This window comes from Hoplias malabaricus, chromosome 4 (genome assembly GCF_029633855.1).
Source record: "Hoplias malabaricus isolate fHopMal1 chromosome 4, fHopMal1.hap1, whole genome shotgun sequence".
Lineage (NCBI taxonomy): Eukaryota > Metazoa > Chordata > Actinopteri > Characiformes > Erythrinidae > Hoplias > Hoplias malabaricus.
In genome coordinates this window covers 38952191-38977242 of record NC_089803.1, presented here as the reverse complement: position 1 = coordinate 38977242, position 25052 = coordinate 38952191, and the positions used below count along the sequence as shown (strand labels likewise).

Genomic DNA, 25052 nt, shown 5'->3' with positions numbered 1-25052 from the left:
GTTTTAAAGTCATGCTAAATAATATTCTATGATTGTTTTTGTGGTTCTCAATCAGAGAAGCCAAATATTCTAAGCTTCTATACTGATATAGGTGCTACCTGTACTGAATACGGACTGTTCTTCCATAATTTCCAGCTTGGTCAGCCTCCATGTCCTCTCTAATATTCTTACTGTTTTTTTTTTTTTTTAAGGTAAGTGTTTGGGCATTGTACCATGGGCCAAGCTTTTTTCTGTCTAATCATTTTACACTTTGGAGGTGTTACAATGTCTAATGTTGATCTTAGGGTAGTTTCTAAACAGTCTGTTAGCCTGTCCAGTTCAAATGAATTTGATGATCAGTGAAGGTTTTCAATAAAATGTAATATTGCATTTGGCATTACTGGATATCGTAGGGATGTACATACATTTTTACTGAGATGTAGCTCATATAAAATGTGGTAATGATCTGAGTTAACTGTGGTTTGTGGAAGAATATTAGGTCATCTATGCTGACATTCAGAGTCAAAACTAAATCAAGGGTATTATTACATTTTGGGTAAAAGCAGCTGAGTCTAGGATTGATGAAAAGGCCTTTTGTAGTGGATCATTTACATGTAGAAAAATGGATATTAATGTCTGCCACGATTATTACTTTATCACTTCCCACTGCTAAATGTGTGTATGTGTGTGTGGTCGGTGTATATATCGCATTATGAGAACCAATGTCTGTTAACACACATAGTTAGGTCTTGTCATACATACGGGTCCAACAGCATGTCTCCATAACGCATGTGGTAAAACCTACGGTGAAGACGTGTTTTAAGATTAAGGATCGAAGCACCGTGTCCTTTGAAACTCTGGAGTGAAGAACGCGCGCGCACCCGCGCGTGTGTGGTATTTTTATGAATGAAGCAGTAAGGGGGGTGTTGTAGCATCTGAGTGTGTCCAGCAGGGGGCCTCTGAGGGCTCTGCGTTTTTTCCGAGCTCCATTTCCCAACTAAAGATAAAAGCCTGAACCCGAGAAGAGGCTTCCAGATGTGTTGGTAACTCGTATTGTTCTCGGAGTGAGAGGGTCAGGTTTGGTCGTGTTCTCTGCTGTATTTTCCGGGAGGGACGGGCAGCTCGTTAGTGTGTGGCCGGCCGCTGAGGGACGGAGGACTTGGCGCTGAGCGCTGTGTTGAGCTAACCCCAGCACACAACATCAACATTAACGTTAGCTAAAGCTACTCGACCCTAGGAGCCGAGCTAAGATTAAGGGAGCCGGAGGATTTAAGGTGTAGCCCGTGAATAGCGTGTGGACTTTGGTTGGTCTCAGGACCCCGGAGAATTATGATTTAATTTAACCCTTTCCGCTGGTGTTTGAGACTTTACAGCTCTGGACTCGCTGCTGCGCATCGGCACGCTAAGATAAACCTTCCAACGACAACATGCCGAGTCTGTTCTCGAGAACAGCCGACGCAACGTTATCTGCCTGATGAACCTTAACGGCGAGCTCCGTGTGCTCTGCGTTTTTGCCTCAGATTAGCTTCATGCTACAATGACACCGAGAGAGAGTTGACTAGCAGGCTAGTGGAGGTCTATCTGCGTGAACCTGGAATTGACGTCGTCGGCTGTTTTCGGGAAAAAGGTCTCAACCCTTTACAAGACTGAGTCTGAGCACTGTCAGGAGAGAAAGAGAGAGCGAAAAGAGGTGCCTTTACAGCTGGACCAGTCGTGAAGAATGGCCGCCACTTTATCAGCAGAGGAAGAGCAGGTATGTGAAATACTGCCGCTTTAAAAAGGGAAAGAAATAACGTTAACACACACACAGGCGACATACGCTCCGGGGAAGCTGATAATGTTACAGCGGGCTTTTCATTTCCCTAGGCGCAAAAGTTACACTGGATTATAAAAAGGTAGCAAAGATAATACATTCTGTGTAGCCTTAAGAGTTACATCTTTTCAAGCAAATAAATAAAGCCTACCAACAACTTAAATCTTAGCAACAAGATATTTGTAATACGTGGGAACAACTCACGAATCCGTGGGAACGAGCTATTTAGCGCTAAACATTTTAAAGTCGTCCCCACGCTTTACACAGGGGTTTGTACGCCTTATTTTGAAGGGATGTCACTAGCAGGGCTCCGTATCCTTCCAAGACGTAGCGCTAGCTAACGGCTTATTTATTTGTAACAGGATATAACACTGTGCTGTCCTGCCTAAAGTCATTAAGGAAAATATGGCAGTTTGGCTCAATCCTAGACCACCGTTTCTCATTATTAATTACAATATTTTCAGTAGGCTGTCACAAGAGGTTACCCACCGCTGTTTGACTCCTAAAATGAACTGTTAACACCCCCCCCCCCCGACTTCCTAGAAAATGAAATGAAGTGAAGGTTTCATCAGACCCTGACGTTGAGAGTTTAAACTAACTCGCTCACTCTGTTTCTATCTATCACACTTAGTTACATACACATTTCCACTGACTGACAGTGAAGATGATACAATGTCCTGCCCTTATCTTTTCTCTGTACATGGAGATTCTCTGTCAACCAAGACTACAGGCCACTGCAGTCACATTTTGAAAGTGATATTAATGCAGTAGTGACAGTCCTCTGGTTTCATGAGGTGAACCTTAGGGAATCAGCTCTTTCGCAATCTTTCCATGAAGAGGACTGTAGGTTTCAGTTTGCTCTGTCAGGCTGAAATGAGCCGAACCTGAAGAAGGCTTCTCTTTGATGACAGTGGAACCTGATGTCTGATGCCATTATTATTATTATTAACTGTCTGCAGCTCAAAGATTTACTTCAAGTCAAACCATTCACAGGAGAACCATTGGCTAGCATTGGCTTGTGTAAAAATATATTGATTAAACGTATCTCTGTTCATCAAAATGACATTTCAGAAAATGAGAGGAATCCCCTAGGTTCTTAAAAGTGGCTAAGGTGTTATTCTAAGTCTTCACCTTCATTCAATACATAGTGGGTCTGTGAATATGAAATTAGTCCCTTCATGTACTCCTCCAACCTTCCATCAGCTGTCTGCAAATCAGAAGTTAAAGGGAATACAAATGAGTAAACAGAAAAAAAACTGAGGTAAATCCTCATATATCCTCTCATTGGAAGGGTGTGAATGGAAGGGTCCTCACATTTACCTTCACATTTTGCAATCGAAAATACTGTTGCTATACCTGGTTATCACCCAGTTGAGATGTCACTGTAATCTGGTTTACTCACCTCAATTCAAAAGGTGAATAGGGACTAAAAATCAGATCAAAACCTGGGTTAAAGTGTGCAAACATTGAGCGGTGCCATTATTCTTGTCAGCAAATGGGCAGTGTTTCTATAAAAGAGGGCCCCCAACAGGAAATGGCCATTATATAATACTTGCCTGTTATTTACAGTGCGCTTTTGTGAGAGCACACGCAGAAAAACACACAGAAAACAGCCAGCCTACATATTTATATCAGTTTGAATAGTTTAAATTAAATGGCAATGTAAATGTAACAAATTAGTATCTTTTTGCTGTTGGCTTGCTAACAACCTGTTCAATAACCTGTTTTGAAGGCTTAAGGAAGGATCAGCACTTCTGTCTCCAAACAAAGCTCTTCTGTCACTTCTTTCCTGCTTTTGCAGTTGATTTGAATGAGGCCCTGCCTTATCGGCCATCTCTCAGACTCCTTCAACTCACTTCTCTCAGAAAGAAACAAAGCAATGCTGTTATCTTTTTTCCCAGTGGTGTCTGTCTGCCTGTTTGTGAATGAATGAATCTCTTTTCACTCCAGGTCTAGCATCCACTTTGCCATCTCAGGAGAGTTTCAGGGTAGTGGGCCTTATCTGCACTGTTAGTTTCCTGATTGTGTGTGTGTGGTGAGGGTAATTACATCTCAGGCTGGACATGTCCGGAGCTCTGGGGGCCCAGAGGGACAAGCAACCCAGTAGAGCGACTGTTCTCTGAAGCAGCTGCTAAAAGCATTTCCACTGAACGAGAGCTGTGCTTCAGGACTCTCACTGGTGGGGTGGGGGGACCATCTCCCAGGAAGCGTCAGAGTGGGAGCCGAGTGGTTGGGTGTGCAAGAGAAAGCGACAGAGAAGTGAAAGACAGAGACATGGATGGAGTTGATGACGCATGGCTCTTCCTGTTCAGTATCGATCCATGTCTGAATAGACAGCGAGTTCACTTAATCACACATGGACCGGCACAAGGTTGGCTTCTAAACAAATTAAAAAGGTCTATCAGACCACTGTACCACGCTGCCGGTCCATGGGCATTACATGGATGCTGCTGAGCACAACTTATACTCTCTCTTGCTTTTACGTTTCAAGGTAAAATCAGTTTTCAGGAATCTTTGTCATCTGCTTACGAGAGAATGTTATATCCTTTTATGGTTGTAAGCCATGTGTATGTGGAAGGTTCTAGAGTTTTAGTCCCTCAGGAAAGATGCTTATTTAGTTGTCAGTTCAGCTGAATATGGTCCAAGATAGAAGAAAGTTGTTTAGAGAAATTGATGTTTGGGGTAGAAAAACAGAATTAAATGACCAAGTTTGTAATTGTACACTGGATAATAAGTAAAATATCCTATGTCAGTCCATTGGAGCTTCACATAGGGCCCAGCTCACTCTCTTCCTACCAGCAACCACAACATTTCTGCTATCACCAATCGTTGAGCATATAATGAAATAGTGACATGAAGTTTGTTTTTTAAATGAATAAACTTGCATTTGAAGAAAGCTTTACGTAGCTAACCTGCAATAAGGAAATGAGCACATGACTTACCGTAAATATTAGACTGAGTTAAATGAAATTAAACACTATTTGGAAAGTTCATAAATACTGAAAGGAGTGCTGCTTTTCCGTGAGTTTTCTTTCTTTACTTAGGAGACTAGTTGACTCAATGTGGTTTCCACGGAGGATGACAGTTATCTTTCCTCCAAGTTTCAGAATTAACCTACAACTGCTGACTAAGCAGTTGAGCTGCTGTGCCTGAAGAGACTCTCTTGACTTGTAGTTACACTGATGAACTAAATGCAGTCAAGCGGCAAAAGCCTTTTTATACACCCTCATCTTTTGAAACCAGACTTTGCTTTTTCACAAGTTTATATATATTTATATAAAATTTTAATAACATTTCTAATTTATTTATTTGCTTACTTTTTGATAACGCATATATCAGCTTATTCAGCATGAGGCACAATAGAGGGCAGTCACTCAGAAGAGAGTTTATGTACACACATTGAACAGCCATAAAATAAAAACCCACCCTTTTTCTACTTTCACTGTCCATTTTCTCTGTTCCTCCTTCCATATAAGTATACCTTGTAGCTCTGCAATTATACAGTTTAATACATATCCATACTTTATCAGCCCCCATTTCTTCCTGTTCTTCAATGCTCAGGACCACCACAGAGCACATATGATTTGGGTGGTGGATCATTCTCAGAGCTGTAATGACACTGACCTGGTGGTGGAGTGTCAGTTTGTTTTGCATGGGTGGATCAGACTCAGCAGTGCTGCTGGAGTTTTTAAATACTGTCGACTCACTGTCCACTCTCTTAGACACACCTATCTTGTTGGTCCAAGTCAGAGACAGCAGCTCATCTGTTACTGCACAGTTTGTACTATTCTCTGCTATGCTGCTATGCTGTATCAGTCCATCAATGACACAGAGGGCTTTAAAAACTCCAGCAGCACTGCTGTGTCTGATCCACCCATACCAGCACAACACTGTGTCACTACTGCACTGAGAATGAACCACCACTCAGATCATACCTGTTGTTCTTTGGGGGTCCTGACCTTTGAATAACGGTGAAAATGGTAATAAAGTAGGTAGAGCAATAGATGAATGGCCATCTATAAATACAGAAGCTCCAAATGCACATACATGGATAGTGCCGTTGGTAAAATGGACAATGAATGTAGAACCACAGAGATATTTTTAATGTTGTGATTGTTCTGTGTAATTTGTTTTCAGTGAAGCATTGTTCCATGTAGAGATTTTGTGAAATACACTGAAAGCATATTTAAAATATGACGATTCTCTTGTTGTGTTTGCTTACCCTGTCCTGGTGTGTGTAATTACGCTTTTACAGGAAGTGATTTACATGTATTGGCAGTAAACCCCCCCCCCCCCCCCCACAAGGACATCTGAGCCCTGGCAGTAGAATAATCTCAGCCCACTCCCCCAACACACACACACACAAGCGCATGGATTCATTTTAGGCCTCTGTCTGTTGTACTGTAAAGAGCAAAGAATGCAGTCCCTCAAGGCAGAGCCAAGCCAAAATGTCTAAGCAAAAGCAACCTCTTTATACAGACTGAATGCAAAGTGGTATAGCACATTTTCTGCATAAGCTAACCATCATCTGTTTTATAAGTGAGAAATTGTGTACTACTAATTTTTGGACTGCACAGTTTTAAAAGGCAAGTTCTGTTTTGGGCTTGGTATCAAGTTTAACTTATCAATATTGACTTGTTCCAGGTGAGAAGGAAGTTTTGGTTTTAATTGACCATTTTGAAGTGCTGATGAGTAACTGAAAGAGGTCTTTGCTGCTCTCTCTCTCTCTCTCTCTCTGAGGCCACTTTTAAGGCCAATGAAAGAGCTAACTGCTGGTGCTGCTGCATCTCCTGCTTTATAATCACAGCACAGAGAGCAGGCTCTTCACAAACACCAACAAAAGGCTTCTTTCAGTGTAAACTGTTTATCTTACTGATGATGCTCTCCACCAGCCAATCATCCAGCTCACTTCAATGAGTACTAACAGATTAGAACACACTCAGTTTATCCAATCACTGTTGATGTTATTGATTAAACTGTTTGAGAAAAGCAGTGTAGGTTAATAGTTTTGGGAAATGACAGTGGTCACATACAAACAGACTTGAATATGTGTCTGATTTTAGCCTGCGAACATTTCAGATCTTGGAGGGGAATAAATAAAAATGAGCCTCCATATTTTCCTCATGTACCTGATTCAGTTTGTGCTCTGGATCCACAGGGCATTTCATCTGTTTCTGTTTTTCCATCAAGGCATTTTATGAGAATTTATATCTGCTATGTGTGCAGTTTTAATACCCCAAAGAACTGAGATCAGTTTCAGTAATTCTGTAAAAAATAAAAGAGAAATTCCTCTGAACACACAAGTACAGCATTAAATCTACATCTGATAGACTTCATAATGCTACCATATTTTTATTTGCTATTGAAATATATAATTTTTTAGATAATGTAATTTTTAGATTACATTTGTTTTATTACAACATCTTTTAAATGTTATATGTGATATGATGTCTTCCACTTTTGAAGGCTGGCCTAATGTTTTGGGTCTGTGTTTCAGGCCACTAAACAGTTCCTGGAAGAGATCAATAAGTGGACCAGTCAGCATGGCGTCTCCCCTCTGTCCTGGGATGTGGCTGTGAAGTTCCTTATGGCACGCAAGTTTGATGTTCTTCGTGCCATAGAGCTCTTCCACAGCTATAGGGTATGTGTATATATTAAAATAATAATAAAAAAAAAACCTCACGTTTTCATTACAATAACACACTCCAAATGACGTGGTTAGATATGTTTAAAAATAATTATTTGTCCCTAAGTTTGGGTGATATCTAAAATAATTGTAATTATTTTCTTAGGTACAATAAAAATAGATTATTAATATTACTCAGTCCATACATCATTAAATATCACTGGGACATTTTAAACAGTTGTTTTTATGTTCAGTTAATTACCTTGATTATCCCTGTGTTGTTTTACCAAAAAAGGGAAATATGATACAGATATGGTACTGATTCATTTAAAAGTAAACAAATTAGTTACTTGTGCTATTTTGTCATTTTAAGGAATCACTCAATTTTGGTTTGATGCAGTTTTATTTTTTGTCATGCTTAATTTGAGGGCACAAAATAATTTTTGCTTGGAATCAGCAGTGCTAGCATTGGTATAATTATGGGAATTGACAGATCTATTTATTTAGTTACTACTGGCAATTTCTGCAACTCTAGTTTTCCGTATCTGCTGACTGTCATGCTCAACAGTTAGGTATTTGGCCCTTCCCTTTTAAACAGTACTATTTTAGCCCATGTTTGTTTGTTTGTTTGTTTATTTAATTATTTTTATGACAGCATTTTAGTGGGACTAAGGTCAGGACTCTAAAATTTTTAACTTCCTCTATATGAGCCACTCTGTTGTTGATTTAATACTGTGTAAATTGGATCATTGTCAGGTTGTATTGCACAATTGCTTAAGATCGTTAACTAACTAATAACTTTTAACTGCCCTAACTAATTGTACTGGAAATATTTTTGTTCTTTCAGTTACTGACACAACAAAGCTGCCCCGTGTTTTTACACACCCTTTATCATACTGGGATAAAATTTGTGTGGGTTGTTTGTGTGTACAGTTGCAAGTATTCAACAAATGGTAATCCAGTATATCTGCGGAACACCCAAACTGTCTTTAGCACACTTGAGAAGGTCAGCACACATCATTTTTAACAATTTGTTTAGTAAAATTATTGCACTTTTTTAAATCTGTAAGTCTTGATCACAGACAAAATAATTTTAAAATGATGGGCAATGTGACCATATTAATATTTATTGTGATAAACTGGATTCTTTTCTAAGCATACAATGAAAATTGTCTGTAAAAACACTGAATGCTAGCATGTTTAATTACAAAGAGAACATAATTTGTTTTAAATGTAAACCACTAGTTTCAGTAATTAAAAACACTGTTAAGTAAATATAAATCCTACTAATAGTTTTTTTTTATCTTAAAGATGATTGTGTACCCCAGTGTTAATTTGAAAAGCATTTTAAAACTTCTAGCTGTTAATGATCATGAAACATGAAGGTGTTGTCCTCATATCTGATCTTTACATAAAACTGAAAGGGACTAGATATTTCTGAAATACCACACTGAAATTGAGTGAAAGCTGAGAACATCAGTCTAAATGTAAATTTCCCAGTTGAACAAATATTAACTAAAACTGCATAAACTAACCGTGGTGTACTAACTGTGTAAACAACTGTGTAAACCTCAAACTTCTTTTGAAAGACACAGGACACTTAAGTAATTTTAACTGACCCACTATTTCCATACCTACTATTTATCCTGTATACACACACACAGTATACATGGCATATATGTATTTATATATATTTATATGTCCCTTTATGCTGTATTAAAACAATTGCTCAGAAATACAAGCAAACAGAAGTCTATTTTGTGTTTTTGAATGCTTAATAACCATTTTTAGTCTAAGAAAATATATGAATCAGCACTGCATTTATTCTTATGTTATCATATTTGATCACTCAGTGAAGACATAATTAAATTTCTGATATATTTTAGACAACATTTGCAGTTTAACAGCTACATATGGTAGATGATGTGCAATACAAAACATACTATATCGGTAAAATGTATCTACGCTTCCTGTGCCTCTGGAACAGCTTTATTCTTCTGAATAACAGCTCCATCACAAGCATAAGCTCTCAATGACATGATCTGAAATACTAAGCCCTTGCAGGCTCTCCTGTGGGAGAGGAACACCCATGATGGCTGAATCTAGCTTACACAGAAATCTCCCCAGGCCTAATTCTGCCTGCAGAATCCAGCCACGTACTGATGGCTATTAAAGCAATTAGAGAGTGAACAAAGGCTTTGGGAACTTTCCATTCTCTCACCCATAATGACTTTGGTTAAGGCTGATTTGATTCTGAATTACTAGCCGTTTCTTCCACTGTAGCCAAAGCCCACTATTTCAGGAGAGTTACACGGTACAAAATTAACAGCTTAGTCATTTTATTATTCATAAGACATAAAGAATTAGACAAGGTAAATAGCTTTTAACAGGTTCTAAAGCCTCTAACCACTGCTAGCCTTAAATTTACTATCAGAATCAGGTGCAAAGTAATGTCTCCATTTATTAAAAAGAAATAAATGTTTTCTTTCTGATCATACAGTTGTGTTATTTTAAAAGATTTACAAAGATTTTATTGATTTTTAGTTTTAAATTATTTTGTCTGTGATCATAAGATTAAAATAAAAGTACAATAATTTTACTAAACAAATTGTTAAAAATGCTTCGTGCTGACCATAGCAAGTTTGCTAAAGACATCCTGGGTGTTCTGCAGATATACTGGATTACAGTTTGTTGAATACTTGAAACTGTACACACAAACATCCCACACAAACCTTATCCCAATAGTAATGTATGATAGAGGGTGTGTAAAGACATGGGGCAGCTTTGCTGTGCTAGCAAATTTTATATTGGAAGTGTAACTTCATTGTCTTTCTTTCTCTGTTGGTAGGAGACACGACTGAGAGAAGGTATTGTCAAACTGCAGCCACAGGAAGAGCCGCTGCGCTCTGAACTTCTTAGTGGCAAGTTCACAATCTTGGTGAGTACCGTAGCCATGACCACCTGCCTCAGGGATATTGCGATATCTACTGTTTGGCAGCAGATACTCATCTTGAACCATCTTGAATCTTGCATGCTTCCCTTAGCTTCAGCCCTTTTCCATGAAGCGCAGCAAGATGAAAGCTTGCAACGTTAAGGACAGCATTTGAAAGGAAGGCTGATGAAGTAACAAAACAGATTGATTAGTGTTCACTCTAAGCTGGTGTTCAAACCAGCTTATGTGTTTTACCTCTCTCTAGTGAATTAAAGTGAGAGAAACATTCTCTGCTGCAGTGTATTCATATTGCTAGGTCATATATCACTTAGCCTATATTCAGTTTGTTTAATGAAAGGAGAGAGAAACGAATAGAGACAGCCAACTTGTGTGGTTGTATGTGTTTGTTCAGATATGACGGTAGCTGATTTATAATGTGGCTTCAGTAGGTGTACTTCTTGAATTAATGTGCTTAACAACAATGTGAAAGCAGTTACTCACAGCAGACTGTAATACTTTAAAATAGCTGAAAGATGAGGGTGGCAGATGCAATTAAACTGGTTCATTTCTCAGACTTTGAGGAAGCCTCTGATTCATCAGAACACTCCCACTTGTCAGGAACATTTGAGGTGGATAAGACTGCTCATGCTACACAGTTGAAATGTCAATTGATTTGTCAGGGTGTGTCACAGAGGAGAGTGAGTCCGGTCTGATTTATGTAGCAGAGTATGTGCTATAAGAGGAACAGGCAGTACCTTCACTATAATGTAATGTCACTTAGCAGTGCACTTGTGAATGAGCATTCATTCAGGCTTTCATTCACAAAGAATATAATGTACCTGCACGGTGAGTGTGATCCTTCTCTTCTCGCTGCCCTAGGATCAATCGATCAAACTGCTCTTTTCCTCTCCTATTTTCTGCATCCTGCCAGAAGTATTTATAGTGCTGTATCCCCAGTAATAGACTCTTTACTTCAGCTTTCTTGGTCAGTGTTTCCTTCACAGCAGTGCAGCAGGAACACGGGTTTTAACAAATGTATTTTCTTGTGTTATTTTCTCACTTCTTACACATATCATTTCTTATAATCCAATAAATAACAAAAACCTTACTGAATTTTTAATGCTTACATTCATTCAGATGTTTTATTTTTGGCTTTCATCTTGTGTCCTATGGATTATGAATGAACAGGTATTGGTTGTGGCATATTCACACTAAATTATACACTTAATTTTAACATTTAAGTGTTATTCTGCACAGAATGGTGTTTCCAAAAATTTATTAAACCTATTAACCTATAAACCGTGGACACTCCCCTATAACAAATACTTTTTATTCTAGTCATAGTCTTTGCTCTTATGAGAACTCAGAAGATCAGCTGTCTCTGCTACTCTGCCTCCCTGTGGACATCTCAAGAACATCACACGAGTTACTCCAATGTTGTGATGTAATTTTCTATGATGTCATTTATTATAACTAGGTGCTGAATCTGCTTTTAAATTAAACCTTCATTGTCATGTTAAATAGCTTCACATAGCACTCAGAGGACCTTATCAGCCAAAGAAAATATCATAATATTTAGTCATGGTTTATGGTCAAGTCATTCATCAAAATGTTCAAATCTGTGTAACACTAATCTGTGCATTTTGTAACAGATTGAAATTAAATTTTATTGTGATTAGCAGTTGGTTCTGAGTTGCCGTGGTTATATCTAAAATAAAATTTGTACCTTATCCTCTTTTAGGGAGTAAGGGACCCCTCTGGTGCCTCAATAGCTCTGTATACAGCTAAGCTTCACCATCCCAATAAAACAGGCAACCATGTGGTGCTACAAGCCTTGTTCTACCTGCTGGACAGAGCAGTCGAGAGGTTAGTGTGTCTTAAAAGAAATAGATGTACCATTTGAAGTTTTACATTTATATATGCACTCTGTATTCTTCTTATTGCAGATTTGGTAGTAGCATGCATAAATATTGAGTCTGTCTCCACTGGACTCTCTTTTATTATCTCCCTGTAGCTTTGAGACTCAGAGGAATGGCCTTGTGTTCATCTATGACATGGCAGGATCCAACTATACAAACTTTGAACTGGATCTAAGCAAGAAAATCCTCAATCTACTCAAGGTTATTTGCACTTTTCACTTTTTGGAAAAAAGAGAGAGAGATACTATTAAAGATGTGCTTGATATTATAAATTAATATTGTAGTACAGGTGATTAAATAGAACACTAGTGGTTAACCAAATATAGAATATTGTATTTAAATGACCCTAACAACCTCCAAATTTTAAATTATAATTTCATTTTATGAAATAAAAATCTCAAACTGTAAAAGAGTAAACTGATGGAGTTTTTTTGATTATGTTTCCTTTTTTTTGTGAATAGGGTGCGTTCCCTGCCCGACTAAAGAAGGTGTTCATAGTTGGAGCTCCAGTCTGGTTTCGAGTGCCCTACAACCTGCTGAGTCTGCTGCTTAAAGAGAAACTCAGAGAAAGGGTCAGTGCACTTTGGCCAAGGCAGCATACCTGTGATCACTTGTAGCCACTAGTGAATTCCTGTTCAAATGTGATGTCCTTAGTTACTTTAAGCTCTATTTATAGCTGTTTATTTGGTTAGTTAACAGGCAACACTGTTCTCTTCTGTCTTCTCCAGGTCCAAATGGTGAAGATGTCTGACCTGCGGCAGCACCTGCCCCGAGACTGCCTGCCTGAGCACCTTGGTGGCTGTCTGGCTCTGGATGTGCATGGCTGGAACAAGCAGCTGCTGGCAGAACAGAACGGACATGTAGACCCTGTTGATGAGCTGGTGGGCATCCCCCTGGACGATTCGTCAGTGCACATGCCGGGCCATGAGGCCATGCGCCTGCCAGAGTTTGTGGCTCACCTGGCTCGAACCCAGAGAAGTGGCATTTACCACGAGTACGAAGAGCTCCGTAGAGAGCAGCCTCCTGGAACTTTCCACTGTGCACTGTGAGTAGAGCTGCTTGATTAAATGCAGTTTGCTTACTATATCATAATATGTTTTTCAAGGTACTTTGCAAATATGATAATCGGAGTGTGGGTGATCAGTAATGTGTGATCAGTGATGTGTTAATATGAATCAAAATTTAGATTCTTTATAATTTAATATAAATTCTCATTAGTAATGCGTTACATTTTAAAATAGTGAATTTTAACATAATTTAAAGCCAGTATGTCCACATCATGTGTAATGTGCTGATGCTGCATTGAATGGTAAATGCATACATATACCCTTATCATGTACCATTGTTAGTGGAGCTAAAGAAAAAAAGCAGATTTATTTTAAGTGTAAATATTTGCCTCAGGAGGCACAGTCAAATTTGCCCGATAAAGTTATCATCATCACTAGGCATTACAGTTGTGTATTGCATTATTATGACCTCTCTAAAATAATAAAAAGGGTTAAAAATACGAATTGAAAATATGGAATGCTGCTGTTACCCTCCAGCATGGCACCCAGTAATTCCCCACTGCAACACTGAACTGGATAAGCAGTTACAGACAATGAATGAATGATTGAATTTTACACTTCCTCATTTCCATATCACAGGCAATATTGCCTAATGTTGCGACTTCAGAAAGTTTTCAGAAATATAATTTAGGTGCAGTTCCACCATAAATCATATCACATGCAAATGTAAAATGTTAACTAGCATGTTTTTTTTCCTCCCCATATATGTATTAGTCCTGGGTAATTAAACATTTTTCATTTGTTTTTTGATACATTTTTGCTCATAATAAATGACAAACTTTGGGCAATAGTGTTCAATAAACACTGGTTTCTATTTCCCAATTAGCACCAACAATGGAAGCAGCCTGAACATACAGCACACTATCGGGTGCATATACTCATACTATTACAGTAAATGAACTTGTGAGAATTTGGCTGTATACAAAATGGCTCTCAATTTACGTTTTAGGGCACTACTGAGTTTGTTGGCATTTTTCTGAGTGTAATTGGAGAATGACTTTTGGAGCACAATCTCCCACAATGAATTCATAAGTTATAGTAGACATCATAGCTCACTACATGAGCAATGCATCCTGTGGACCAGGATGCATTGTGAGTTTCTTTGTTACTAAGCAACAGACAATCATAATGTCCCAATTCTCTTGTGATTCTTAGTGCTATTTATGGAACTAAATGGTGCATCACTATTTAGCATGCTACTATTTGGGGATTAGAGAGCCATTTCCGTTTTGTGTGTATTTTGTCTGCACATTCATTTACTCCAATGGCATGCATATATATGCCTGATGGTGTGCTGTGTGGTCAAGGTCCTCCTCTTGGCAACAAGCATTCTCGTTTTCCCACTGTTATAAGCCTTCTAAGTGCAATAGGTATACAGTTCCTAATTTCAACTGGGAGTGGTTTTGTTTTTTTGTCTTTATCATCCTTTAATTTATCTTGTTAAACTTTCTACTTCTTTAAATGTTTCATGTGGCAGTGTCCTAAATGTTTCATGATGCAAAACACAAATAACAGTTTTTTTTATGTTAAGAAAATTGTGAGTTTCTCATTATCTGTTGAGGGAAATAAAATGGTTTACATCATTCCAGTGAAATATTTCCTTGTGGATTTCAGTAGTTTACATACTATGTGCATGTATGTAATGTTCTGATGATAAAAAAGGTAATTACTGTTTAGTAATGAAAATTTGGTGAATTATGTCTGCATTTGTTTAGAATGATGTCCTTTGAAGAACTAATGTAGTTTTGATTATATTTTTAGCCATATCACCTGGCTATAATATGTTTATAACATATAGCATTGTTCCTCAGTTGAGATGTAGACAGCTACAGATGCAGGTGTTACCTTGTCTATTCACTGCCTCTATTTGAGCCTTTGAGTGTCCTTATTCAGGGCTGACTCTCATATACCTATATAGGGCTGCATACAACCAGGAGAGGAATCGGTATGGTGATGTTCTTTGTCTTGACCAAACACGGGTACATCTGAAAGGCAGAAGGAACGAGGTTCGTAAAAAAAGATTAAAGTCCTAAAACTTAATTTATCCTTTGCTATATATTTCAGGAACACTAAGCATGATTATATTGCTTTTACCATCTAAGTACTATCTCATATAAAACATATTTCCTTTTCTCAGAGATCAGACTACATCAATGCCAGCTTCATGGATGGCTACAAACAGAAAAATGCATATATTGGGACTCAAGGTACAGTAAAACACATGTTAAGTCTGAATTTTGTATTTGGGCATTTTGGTTCAAATAGAAATTGAATTGGGTAATTCTCCACAGGACCGCTGGAAAAAACATATGGAGATTTCTGGAGAATGGTGTGGGAGCAAAATGTGCTGGTTATTGTCATGACAACAAGGTGAGGCTTAAGCCATACAAACCACACTACAACATTGTTAAAACCAGAGATATTACCAGAGATTTATAAATAAGGGGGATAAGCTTGCAGTGATGCCAGGATAATGCCAAATACAGCATGTCAGCTAGCTAACCTTCACCACTACAGCATATTTTATGTTTAGGCCACTTCAAGCTCACATCCTTTTTGAGGGAAATGGGTCAGATGTTCTTCTCTCTCTCTCCTTCCTCCTCCTACAAATTCTTTGAATTAAATAATGAAAGTCTTGATGTGTTTGCACTGTTTGTGAATGCGTAGGACTGAGGAGGGCGGAAGAAGGAAGTGTGGTCAGTATTGGCCCCTGCTGGAAGGGGGCCAGGAGGTGTATGGACACATAGCTGTGGTCAACCAGAGAGTAGACAACCATTCATATTATAACCAGACCACTCTGGAGCTGCATAACACAGAGGTAATTAACACACTTGCATGGACGGACAGATAGTAAAGACTGCAATATACAAACCCTGATAACCCGCATTTGTTGTTTGAAAATAGATTTTATAAAAGTGAGACACATGTTCAGCAAGCCTAAACTCGAGAAAGTGTTTCTGGCCAAAACTCATGACATATTTTTGTTGTTGCTATGATTTGGTATTTATGCTGTAGATTAATGCATTTATAGCCTTAATACTATTACACCACATGAATTTACTGTGCTGTTGTTAACATCATTGAAATCATTTAAGCCCTCATTAATTCTTTGTGAGGAAAGAAACTTTATGCATACAAGCATGGACAAATTTATTGGTATCCTTAGAGATCACTGAAACAATGGTTCATTCCTTCAGAAAAAAATATGAAATCAAAAGCAGTTGTCTCATGTATCACTGCATGCATTTGTTATATTGTCATATTTGTCATAGATTAAAAAATTAAAGTGTGAAAAGAGAATAAATGATTGTTTATTCTACAAGGGTTTTCTTAAATGGCCTGGACAGATTTGTTGGTACCTTGAAAAAGTTTTAAAAAACAACATAAATATACAATAAATATACAAAAACACAAATAAAACCAATAAGTATAAATATCACATCTTCAATTTTAAAAACAATCATTCAGCCTATTTAAATGGAGAAAAGTACTCACTCTGTTGTATGTTAATATTATGTGCACCTCACTGATCTTGGACCAGGCAGAAAAGGCTAAATTGTGAGTTTTGTGAGGAGATCAGAAAGAAAATTCTAGATGAGCATGTTAAGAAAAACTTAATAAGCCATACTGGAATTTGCTAAAATGCATATTGTCAGGCCACATTGATTTTGGACAGATGAAAATAAATTGAGCTTGTGGTGAGTCACATCAGCTCTATGTTCACAGACAGAGGCTGTGCTGGAGTATTGCTGGAGCTTTGGAGCATCTAAAATTTGTGACTATTAATTATGGTCAGGGGCGTAAAATTCTCTGAAACAATTCCTCACTCAAGTCCTGCTCAAATATTAGAAATATATATATAATATGAGTGTGTGTACATTTGCACAGATAATTCTAGAAAACTCACATATGAACCAAAAACTAGTTGCCTTGATATACTAATCAGCATTTTTTTTTTTTTTTTCTGGTTTTCTTCTAATCAGACTTGCGAGCAGAGGCAGGTTACTCACTTCCAGTTCTTGACCTGGCCTGACTACGGTGTCCCCTCCTCTGCGCTCTCTTTGCTTGACTTCTTGGGTGCTGTGAAGAGGCAGCAGAAGAGAGCAGTGAAGGCTCTGGGGTCACAATGGAGGGGTCATCCTCTTGGACCACCTATGGTTGTCCACTGCAGTGCAGGCATTGGCAGAACAGGTAAACAACTGTTTACCCACATCCAATAACTGGAAAAGAAAGTTAACAACATGTGCAATATTAGGGGAACCTCATTAATAGAAATAGTGTTACACATGATTGCTCATTACTCTGTCTCATTCTCACTCAGTCACATTTAAATTACTGATGAATATCCTGTGTCTGCTATTGTCTCTCGCTCATCAAACACCAATTATTCTACTCAATGCATCTTTTCACTAATATAACAGAATTGCTTTCCAGTGACATTGTTTTTGCTGCAATGAGAAACTGTAGCTGGCTTTACATATCTAGGAGGAAGCCACCTAGTGGGTGGAAATCTCCATGACTAGCATGTTTGAGAAAAATATATGTTAATGGCAGGTTTTAAAGGAAAAATCTGTAAGATTTTTAGTGTACTTAATCATGAAATGTCCAGGGTGTATGATCATAGTTTAAGGAAACACTCAAAGCTAAAACACTGATGCCTCTCATGTTATTGCTGAAGCAGTATATTCTCTTTGAGAAGTGCCCAGTCCGAGCGGAGTTCCTAAGATCCCGCCCTCCCAAGGTCCTGCCTGTGATCCCACCCTCTGTCCAATCATTTTACAGTTCAAGCCCACAGCTGCCAGGTCTAAAAACATAGTGTGTTGCAGCCATGAAATGACCAAGTGAACAGAGTTAATGTTATATCTGACTGGACCCAAAAAGTCCCATTTCCCTTCTAAAAATCTCCATGAAATGAGGAAAATATTGGCCCTGTGTTTGAAATGTGGAGGTAGTTTAGAAGCACTACAGAACAGAGCCAGAGCTGGCTAATTTTCTCCTGAACAGGTAACAGCAAAACATTTATGGAAAAAATGTAGAAGTACAGACATCTATGTATAGATTAAAAGGAGTAAACGCCATAGGTTGTGTGTTTCATTTAAAGAAAGTGAGGCATAGTGGCGTTTGAAAAGTTGTTAGGACTGTGTTTTGTGTGTTTTATATGAAGAAGGTGAATAACATGATTGAAACGTAAATATTGTTTGTTTTAAACAATCAGGTGTGTGTGTGTGTGTTTTAAACAAATTAAGGAGTAAGAATAGTGTTTGAAAAGCCTTGCATGTTCACCTATTTAAGGTGGAATGGAGAAATCAAACGTGGTAGTACACAGCAAATATAAGCGTTTCACTAGTAGGTAGATGGTTTAGTGACATGATGTACACTTGGACGTGTGTTTTAAATGGGCAATAAGAAGTGTTTCAAAACAGGTTATGTTTATAAAATGACACAAGCCTTGTCTAGTCTAACATTTTTATGTGGTTTTGACAGTACCTTCTTGTAAATGCAGGGAAAATAGCAGGGGCTTTTTCCATGTTTGCCTTTCACTTAAGTAGGTACAGTGCCTTGCGAAAATATTCGGCCCCTTTGAACTTTTCAAAATTTGCCACATTTCAGGCTTCAAACATAAAAGATATAAAATTTTAATTTTTTGTGAAGAATCAACAACAAGTGGCACACAATCATGAAGTGGAATGAAATTTATTGGATGTGTCAAATCAAACTTTTTTTTAACAAATAAAAAACTGAAAAGTGGGGCATGCAATATTATTCGGCCTCTTTACTTTCAGTGCAGTAAACTCACTCCAGAAGTTCAGTGAGGATCTCTGAATGATCCAATGTTGTCCCAAATCTCTGATGATGATGATAAATAGAATCCACCTATGTGTAATCAAGTCTCTGTTTAAATGCACCTGCTCTGTGATAGTTTCAGGGTTCGGTTCAAAGCTCAGAGAGCATCTTGAAGACCAAGGAACACACCAGGCAGGTCCGAGATACTCTTGTGGAGAAGCCAGATTTGGATACAAAAAGCACTGTGCAAGCAATCATATTGAAATGGAAGGAGTATCAGAACACTGCAAATCTACCAAGACCCGGCCGTCCCTCTAAACTTTCATCTCGAACAAGGAGAAGACTGATCAGAGATGCAGAGCTGCAGAGATCTACAGCTGAGGTGGGAGAGTCTGTTCATAGGACAACAATCAGTCGTACACTGCACAAATCTGGCCTTTATGGAAGAGTGGCAAGAAGAAGGCCATTTCTCAAAGATATCCATAAAATGTCTCGTTTCAAGTTTGCCACAAGCCACCTGGGAGACGCACCAAACATGTGGAAGAAGGTGCTCTGGTCAGATGAAACTAAAATCGAACTGTTTGGCCACAATGCAAAACGATATGTTTGGCGTAAACGCAACACAGCTCATCACCCTGAACACACCATTCCCACTGTCAAACATGGTGGTGGCAGCATCATGGTTTGGGCCTGCTGTTCGTCAGCAGGGACAGGGAAGTTGGTCAAAATTGATGGGATGATGGATAGGGCCAAATACAGGACAATTCTGGAAGAAAACTTGTTGGGGTCTGCAAGAGATCTGAGACTGGGACGGAGATTTATCTTTCAACAAGACAATGATCCAAAACATAAAGTCAAATCTACAATGGAATGGTTCATAAATAAACGTATCCAGGTGTTGGAATGGCCAAGTCAAAGTCCAGACCTGAATCCAATCGAGAATCTGTGGAAAGAGCTGAAGACTGCTGTTCACAAACGCTCTCCATCCAACCTCACTGAGCTTGAGCTGTTTTGCAAGGAAGAATGGGCAAGAATTTCAGTCTCTCGATGTGCAAAACTGATAGAGACATACCCCAAACGACTTGCAGCTGTAATCGCAGCAAAAAGTGGCGCTACAAAGTATTAACGCAAGGGGGTCGAATAATATTGCACGCCCCACTTTTCAGTTTTTTATTTGTTAAAATTTCACACATCCAATAAATTTCATTCCACTTCACGATTGTGTCCCACTTGTTGATTCTTCACAAAAAATTTTATTTTATATCTTTATGTTTGAAGCCTGAAATTGATTTTAAAAGAGATAAACTGGAATAACGGTTGCTTCAAAAAGTTTCAAAAGGAACGTAGTCAAATGTTTGACTATGAAAATTGTAAATAAGAAGCAAAGTTCTGCTTCCTAAACAACATTTATGATGGAAGGGAAAATCGATAAGTATCACCAGCCTTGCATAGTCAAAATACTTAAGGTGGATTTGGACATTAAAGGCTTGTAAATGCAGGGAAATGGCAGCCACTCGTTCATTTTGTTGTCCTATTCTTCCGTAGGTAGATGTTTTAGTGAAATGATGAACACTTTTCTGTGTAAATGTGTTGATTATGGCACATTCTTCTTATTCATTAGGGTCCATAGTTCTTAAACTCGTCTCTTGCTTGTTCGTTCACATCTGGGGAGGAGGAGGAGGAGGCAGATAAATCTCTCCACTGTTTTAAAAGTGTATTATAGTTCCAATAGTAAACACTTGGTGCCAGTATTACAGATTGCTCTTTTAAGTGAATTTAACATTGAAATGAAAACTTTGTTCTCTCCAAGATAAAAGATATTACACTATTCTGCTTCTTCTTTCCTCAGGTACATTCTGTGCATTGGATATATGTCTGTCCCAGCTGCAGGATGTCGGGACACTGAACGTTTGCCTGACGGTGAGGCGCATGAGGACACAGCGTGCCTTCAGCATCCAAACACCAGAACAGTATTACTTCTGCCATACTGCCATCCTTGAGCATGCCCAACGACAGGGTCTGCTTTCAACCAATCAGTGAGAGACCAAACCTGCTCTGTCAGTAAGGAAAGACAGAGGCATCTCTCTGCCAATCTGTGACTTTCATATTGCTATTAGCCAATCAGTGAGTTACATGCTAATAGACTGAGTTTAACTGAATCTGAAGGAAACTTTTTTTACAATCCACTTGTGTAACTGACATTCACTCCAAGCACAGTACATTCAACTCTTTTAAGAAACTGGTGTTTAATGTGCCACAGTCATAGCAATCATAGCCAACACTGTTTGCCAAGAGAGCTAAATCTCTACTGGATCCAAATGAAGAATGAAAGGGTCCATCTGTCTAATATTCAATCACTAATGCTGTGTGAAAACGAAGTGTTCATGTTGTGAATGTTCAGAAGTGTATTTTTTTTCTTCTTTTTTTTGGGGTGGGGATATTTGTCACCTAACAGTTCAGTTCGTGTTCAACAGTAATCACTAGCTGAAAATTCAGCAGTCTTAAATGATAACTCCCCCATTAGAATTGTATTTAACAACTTAATTCCCATCTCGGCTAAGTGAATTAATCTTTTTAACAGTTCATCATTTATTTATAATATTGAAGCCACACAAACACTGATTATGACCAGTGGTGCTCAGACATATTTGACTAACTGCAAAACATTGCTATCAACATTGTTTTAAACTCAAAATATACAGTGGATTTGACATATTACTGTTCCAACAGCTTAAATCTAACCTGTTCATTTTACCAAATCATTTATTCTAATTACCAAGATGATTTTGTGACACTATAAACAAATTAACAATTTCCCATGCGAAATACAACATTTATTGGAGTTATTTGCATGTGGTTTTGACTTAGATGTTTGTTACATTTCATTTAAAGCACTTTTTACACCACTCCACTGGAAACACAGTCTGTAACAGGCTTTTATTAATCAACTAAGGTTCTGCAGACATTCAAGTGTTGGATTAAAATTTAAAAGCAGGCAACACTTGTTTTAAACTGCAGAGGTCAGTCTTTGATTCAACTTAATTTCAAAATAGTGACGTGTAAAGTGATGAATGAAGCAGACAATCAACAATTTACACTTCTGCATGTATTGTATATGCGTGCACTAAGCATATAAAATCTGTGACCTTTTTTTTTTTCTATTTTTTGCACAAATGATACAGTGAGCACACTAACTACAGTCTGAGTGTCAACTTCATTTTCAGCCAGAACTATTTTTAAAATTGCGTTAATAAGGCTAAACTCCCATTAAGCCAGTTTTAAAATATTACAATTCTATTCTCCACATACATTGTTCTGGGCGTGGTGTCCATCTCCACCTGCTACCTTGTACAGTGTTCTTGACATATTAAGGGTAAAAAGCGAATTCTTCTGTTATATGGTAAAGCCTTGTCAATTTATTTTATTTTATTTTTTATTTTGGTATGGCCAAATTCAAAAATTATACTCATCTCATGCAGTAGGACACCAAAAACCGACACTGCCCCCGAATGAATACAAAAAAAACTGCAAATCCAGCATTTTTGTGTATTTAAGTGGCATGGTTTTGTTTCGAATACAAAGGTTTTTTGTTTTTTTTTGGTTTTTTTTTGCATTGGACAGACAACTGCGTACTGTGACATGTCAGATCCACTGAACTTTAAAGGCACTGAGCAGAAACATGATTCACATTTCATGATGTTTGACAAAAATGTGTCCTTCTTCCAGCCTGTGTATCTCTTTTAGATGTATGGGTTTTTGCCTTGTCGTTAGGACCCATGTTGGTGGAATGTTCCTCTGACAGTTTCACTTGGCTACTTTGGTTGTTTGGACCTCTCACTGGATTTAATAGCCACTGCAGTACACTCTGTGGCTGTATTCTGTCTTGGAGTAAGAAGACTGATTGAAAATCACTGATACAAAAACCCAAACTGGTTTGGCCCCTTCTGCTCCTAAGGTGGTTTGTAAATACAGATACTGCTGTCTTTCCTTGCACCATAAACAAGTGTTCTTGCTCAAGTAAAACACCATTGCGTTCTGCTCTGGTTATGTGCCTATGTGAAAGCTGTTGTTACTGTCAAGGTAAAAGGATGTACCCATCTGCCCTGCTTACATCTAATGTCTGTGTAAAATAGGCTTAGACCTGTAAGGAAGCACTTTCAAACAGGTGTTCACCACATGCTTTCACTGACATTAACAAGATTTTAACACCACAAATTCCATAACCAATGTAATGTGGTGTAAACTGCAGTAGTTGTGACTTGACTAATCTGCGAGTTTGTGGGTTCTGTGTTTTAATGTTAATGTTTTCAGGTGTTTAACAGTTAGCTTCAAGATTTATCATTTCATGCTATCATTTTATTTTGTCCTTGGGTCTGTGAACCTTTGCTACTGAATTCATATTGAATTTGCTTGTAGTGAAGCAGCTTTTAAATCAAATGTGTATGCACTCATTATTCTAGAACTGTTTGTTGTTCAGAGGGACACACAATGTGACTGACTTTATTTTTCTATTATATTCAGTGAACTTCTGTGCCCTTCTTACTCCATTGGCAAATAGCTACTTATATTTTCTCATTCTATAACTCATTCATTTATATGACATATGGTAATGTAATCAAGTTATGTAATCAATAATGCTATGGTGTTCACTCACATATGTTGAACAGTCCATTTTATGACCAAGTACTTTTATTCTGAAAGAGATGTGTAACATGAGACTGGCACATGTGAGATAACAGTTGTTCTGGTCTCTTGTGCTAAAACGTTGCATGCTCCTTTGGCAGAATGGAGTCCTGTTCCCTGACTCAGGGATGCCTATTTGTGCAAGAAGAAACTTGTAAAAAATGAAAACATTTAAAATTATAATTAAATCAAGCTATCATTTCTTCAGAGTGAGCATTGGATTTTTTTTTTTTTTTTTTTTTTTGCACACCACATAACTCCACAGGGCAGAATATAACTTTTAACAAGAGTCATGAAATGAGGGTTCACTGCACCCTTTGTTCAAGATTGAGTCCCCAATCCTTTTGGAGGGAACCTGAGTCTCCATACAAAGTACAACTCACTTCAGTCATGAAATAAGAGTGTCTTACACGGTGCTCTTCCGTGATGGACTAATGACTCGTTAGACATTGGATCATGACATATTGGGTCCTTTAGCACATTCTTACACTTTAGTGCACTTTATTTAGCCAAGTATTAGGGGCTGAATCTAACATTTTTAGCTTCTGTTGTTAGAAGAACACAGAGTTGGGAGAATGAGCTTCAGTTGTGTAGATGAGAGAACTGATTTCTTTTATCATCAAATCTTATGTCTATTGTTGACATGAACACTTTAAAAGATCCCTCTGTGCTCCTCAAAGACAAGTTGCACACAAGTAGACTGGTCTTTTCAAGCAAGTAGCATATTCTCAAGCACTCTCCTCTTGAAGAAGCATGCTAAATGATCATCTTCATATATGTGTGTTTTATTTTTTTATATATATATATACTCACATGTAGCCAAACAGCCAAAACACACATGAGCGCAGAGGCACTTGCAGGTCTAATTAAACTATTTTCTTTAGAATAAAATGCATTCACTAACATTGTGTGTCATTGACAAACAGGCAAGATTTAGGGATTTTAAAATCAATGGCTGAATAAAGACATTAAAAATATTTAATTAAAGCCTGCTGAATTAAAAAGTCTCCCAATCCACAAGCATGTACAGGTCAAATAACCTGACCTACTCAAAGTCACAAAACAGACTCAACTCCATAGATCATGAACCTCGTACTTTATTTAATAAAGACTTCCACCACTTTGCGCTGAATGCTATATAGATTACATATAAAGTTGCCTAGACGTTTTGCATACCAACTCACAGCGTCACGCTCATCTGTTTCTGAAACCCTAGACAGTAGTCTTCGCTTTATATCTTAAAGCACCC

At 38.0% G+C, this 25052-nt stretch overlaps 1 protein-coding gene across 1 annotated transcript; it reads left to right on the top strand.

Moving 5' to 3' along the window:
* The first annotated feature begins 972 nt into the window (after positions 1-972).
* ptpn9a (protein tyrosine phosphatase non-receptor type 9a) lies at positions 973-23991 on the top strand. The gene is made up of 13 exons (XM_066667727.1): positions 973-1732; positions 7290-7433; positions 10267-10356; positions 12092-12216; positions 12365-12470; positions 12731-12841; positions 12998-13314; positions 15255-15342; positions 15474-15543; positions 15628-15706; positions 16004-16154; positions 17320-17527; positions 20970-23991. Exons 1-13 carry the CDS (start codon positions 1700-1702, stop codon positions 21158-21160), a joined length of 1713 nt encoding a protein of 570 aa, XP_066523824.1. The 5' UTR covers positions 973-1699; the 3' UTR covers positions 21161-23991.
* The last annotated feature ends 1061 nt before the right edge of the window (positions 23992-25052 follow it).

Bases quoted from the DNA above. Each gene is read 5' to 3' on its own strand.
- ptpn9a (XM_066667727.1), top strand. From the start codon at position 1,700: ATGGCCGCCACTTTATCAGCAGAGGAAGAGCAG. The intron at 12,842-12,997 runs GTCAGTGCACTT...TGTCTTCTCCAG, and splicing joins AAGAGAAACTCAGAGAAAGG to GTCCAAATGGTGAAGATGTC. The intron at 15,544-15,627 runs GTACAGTAAAAC...AATTCTCCACAG, and splicing joins TGCATATATTGGGACTCAAG to GACCGCTGGAAAAAACATAT.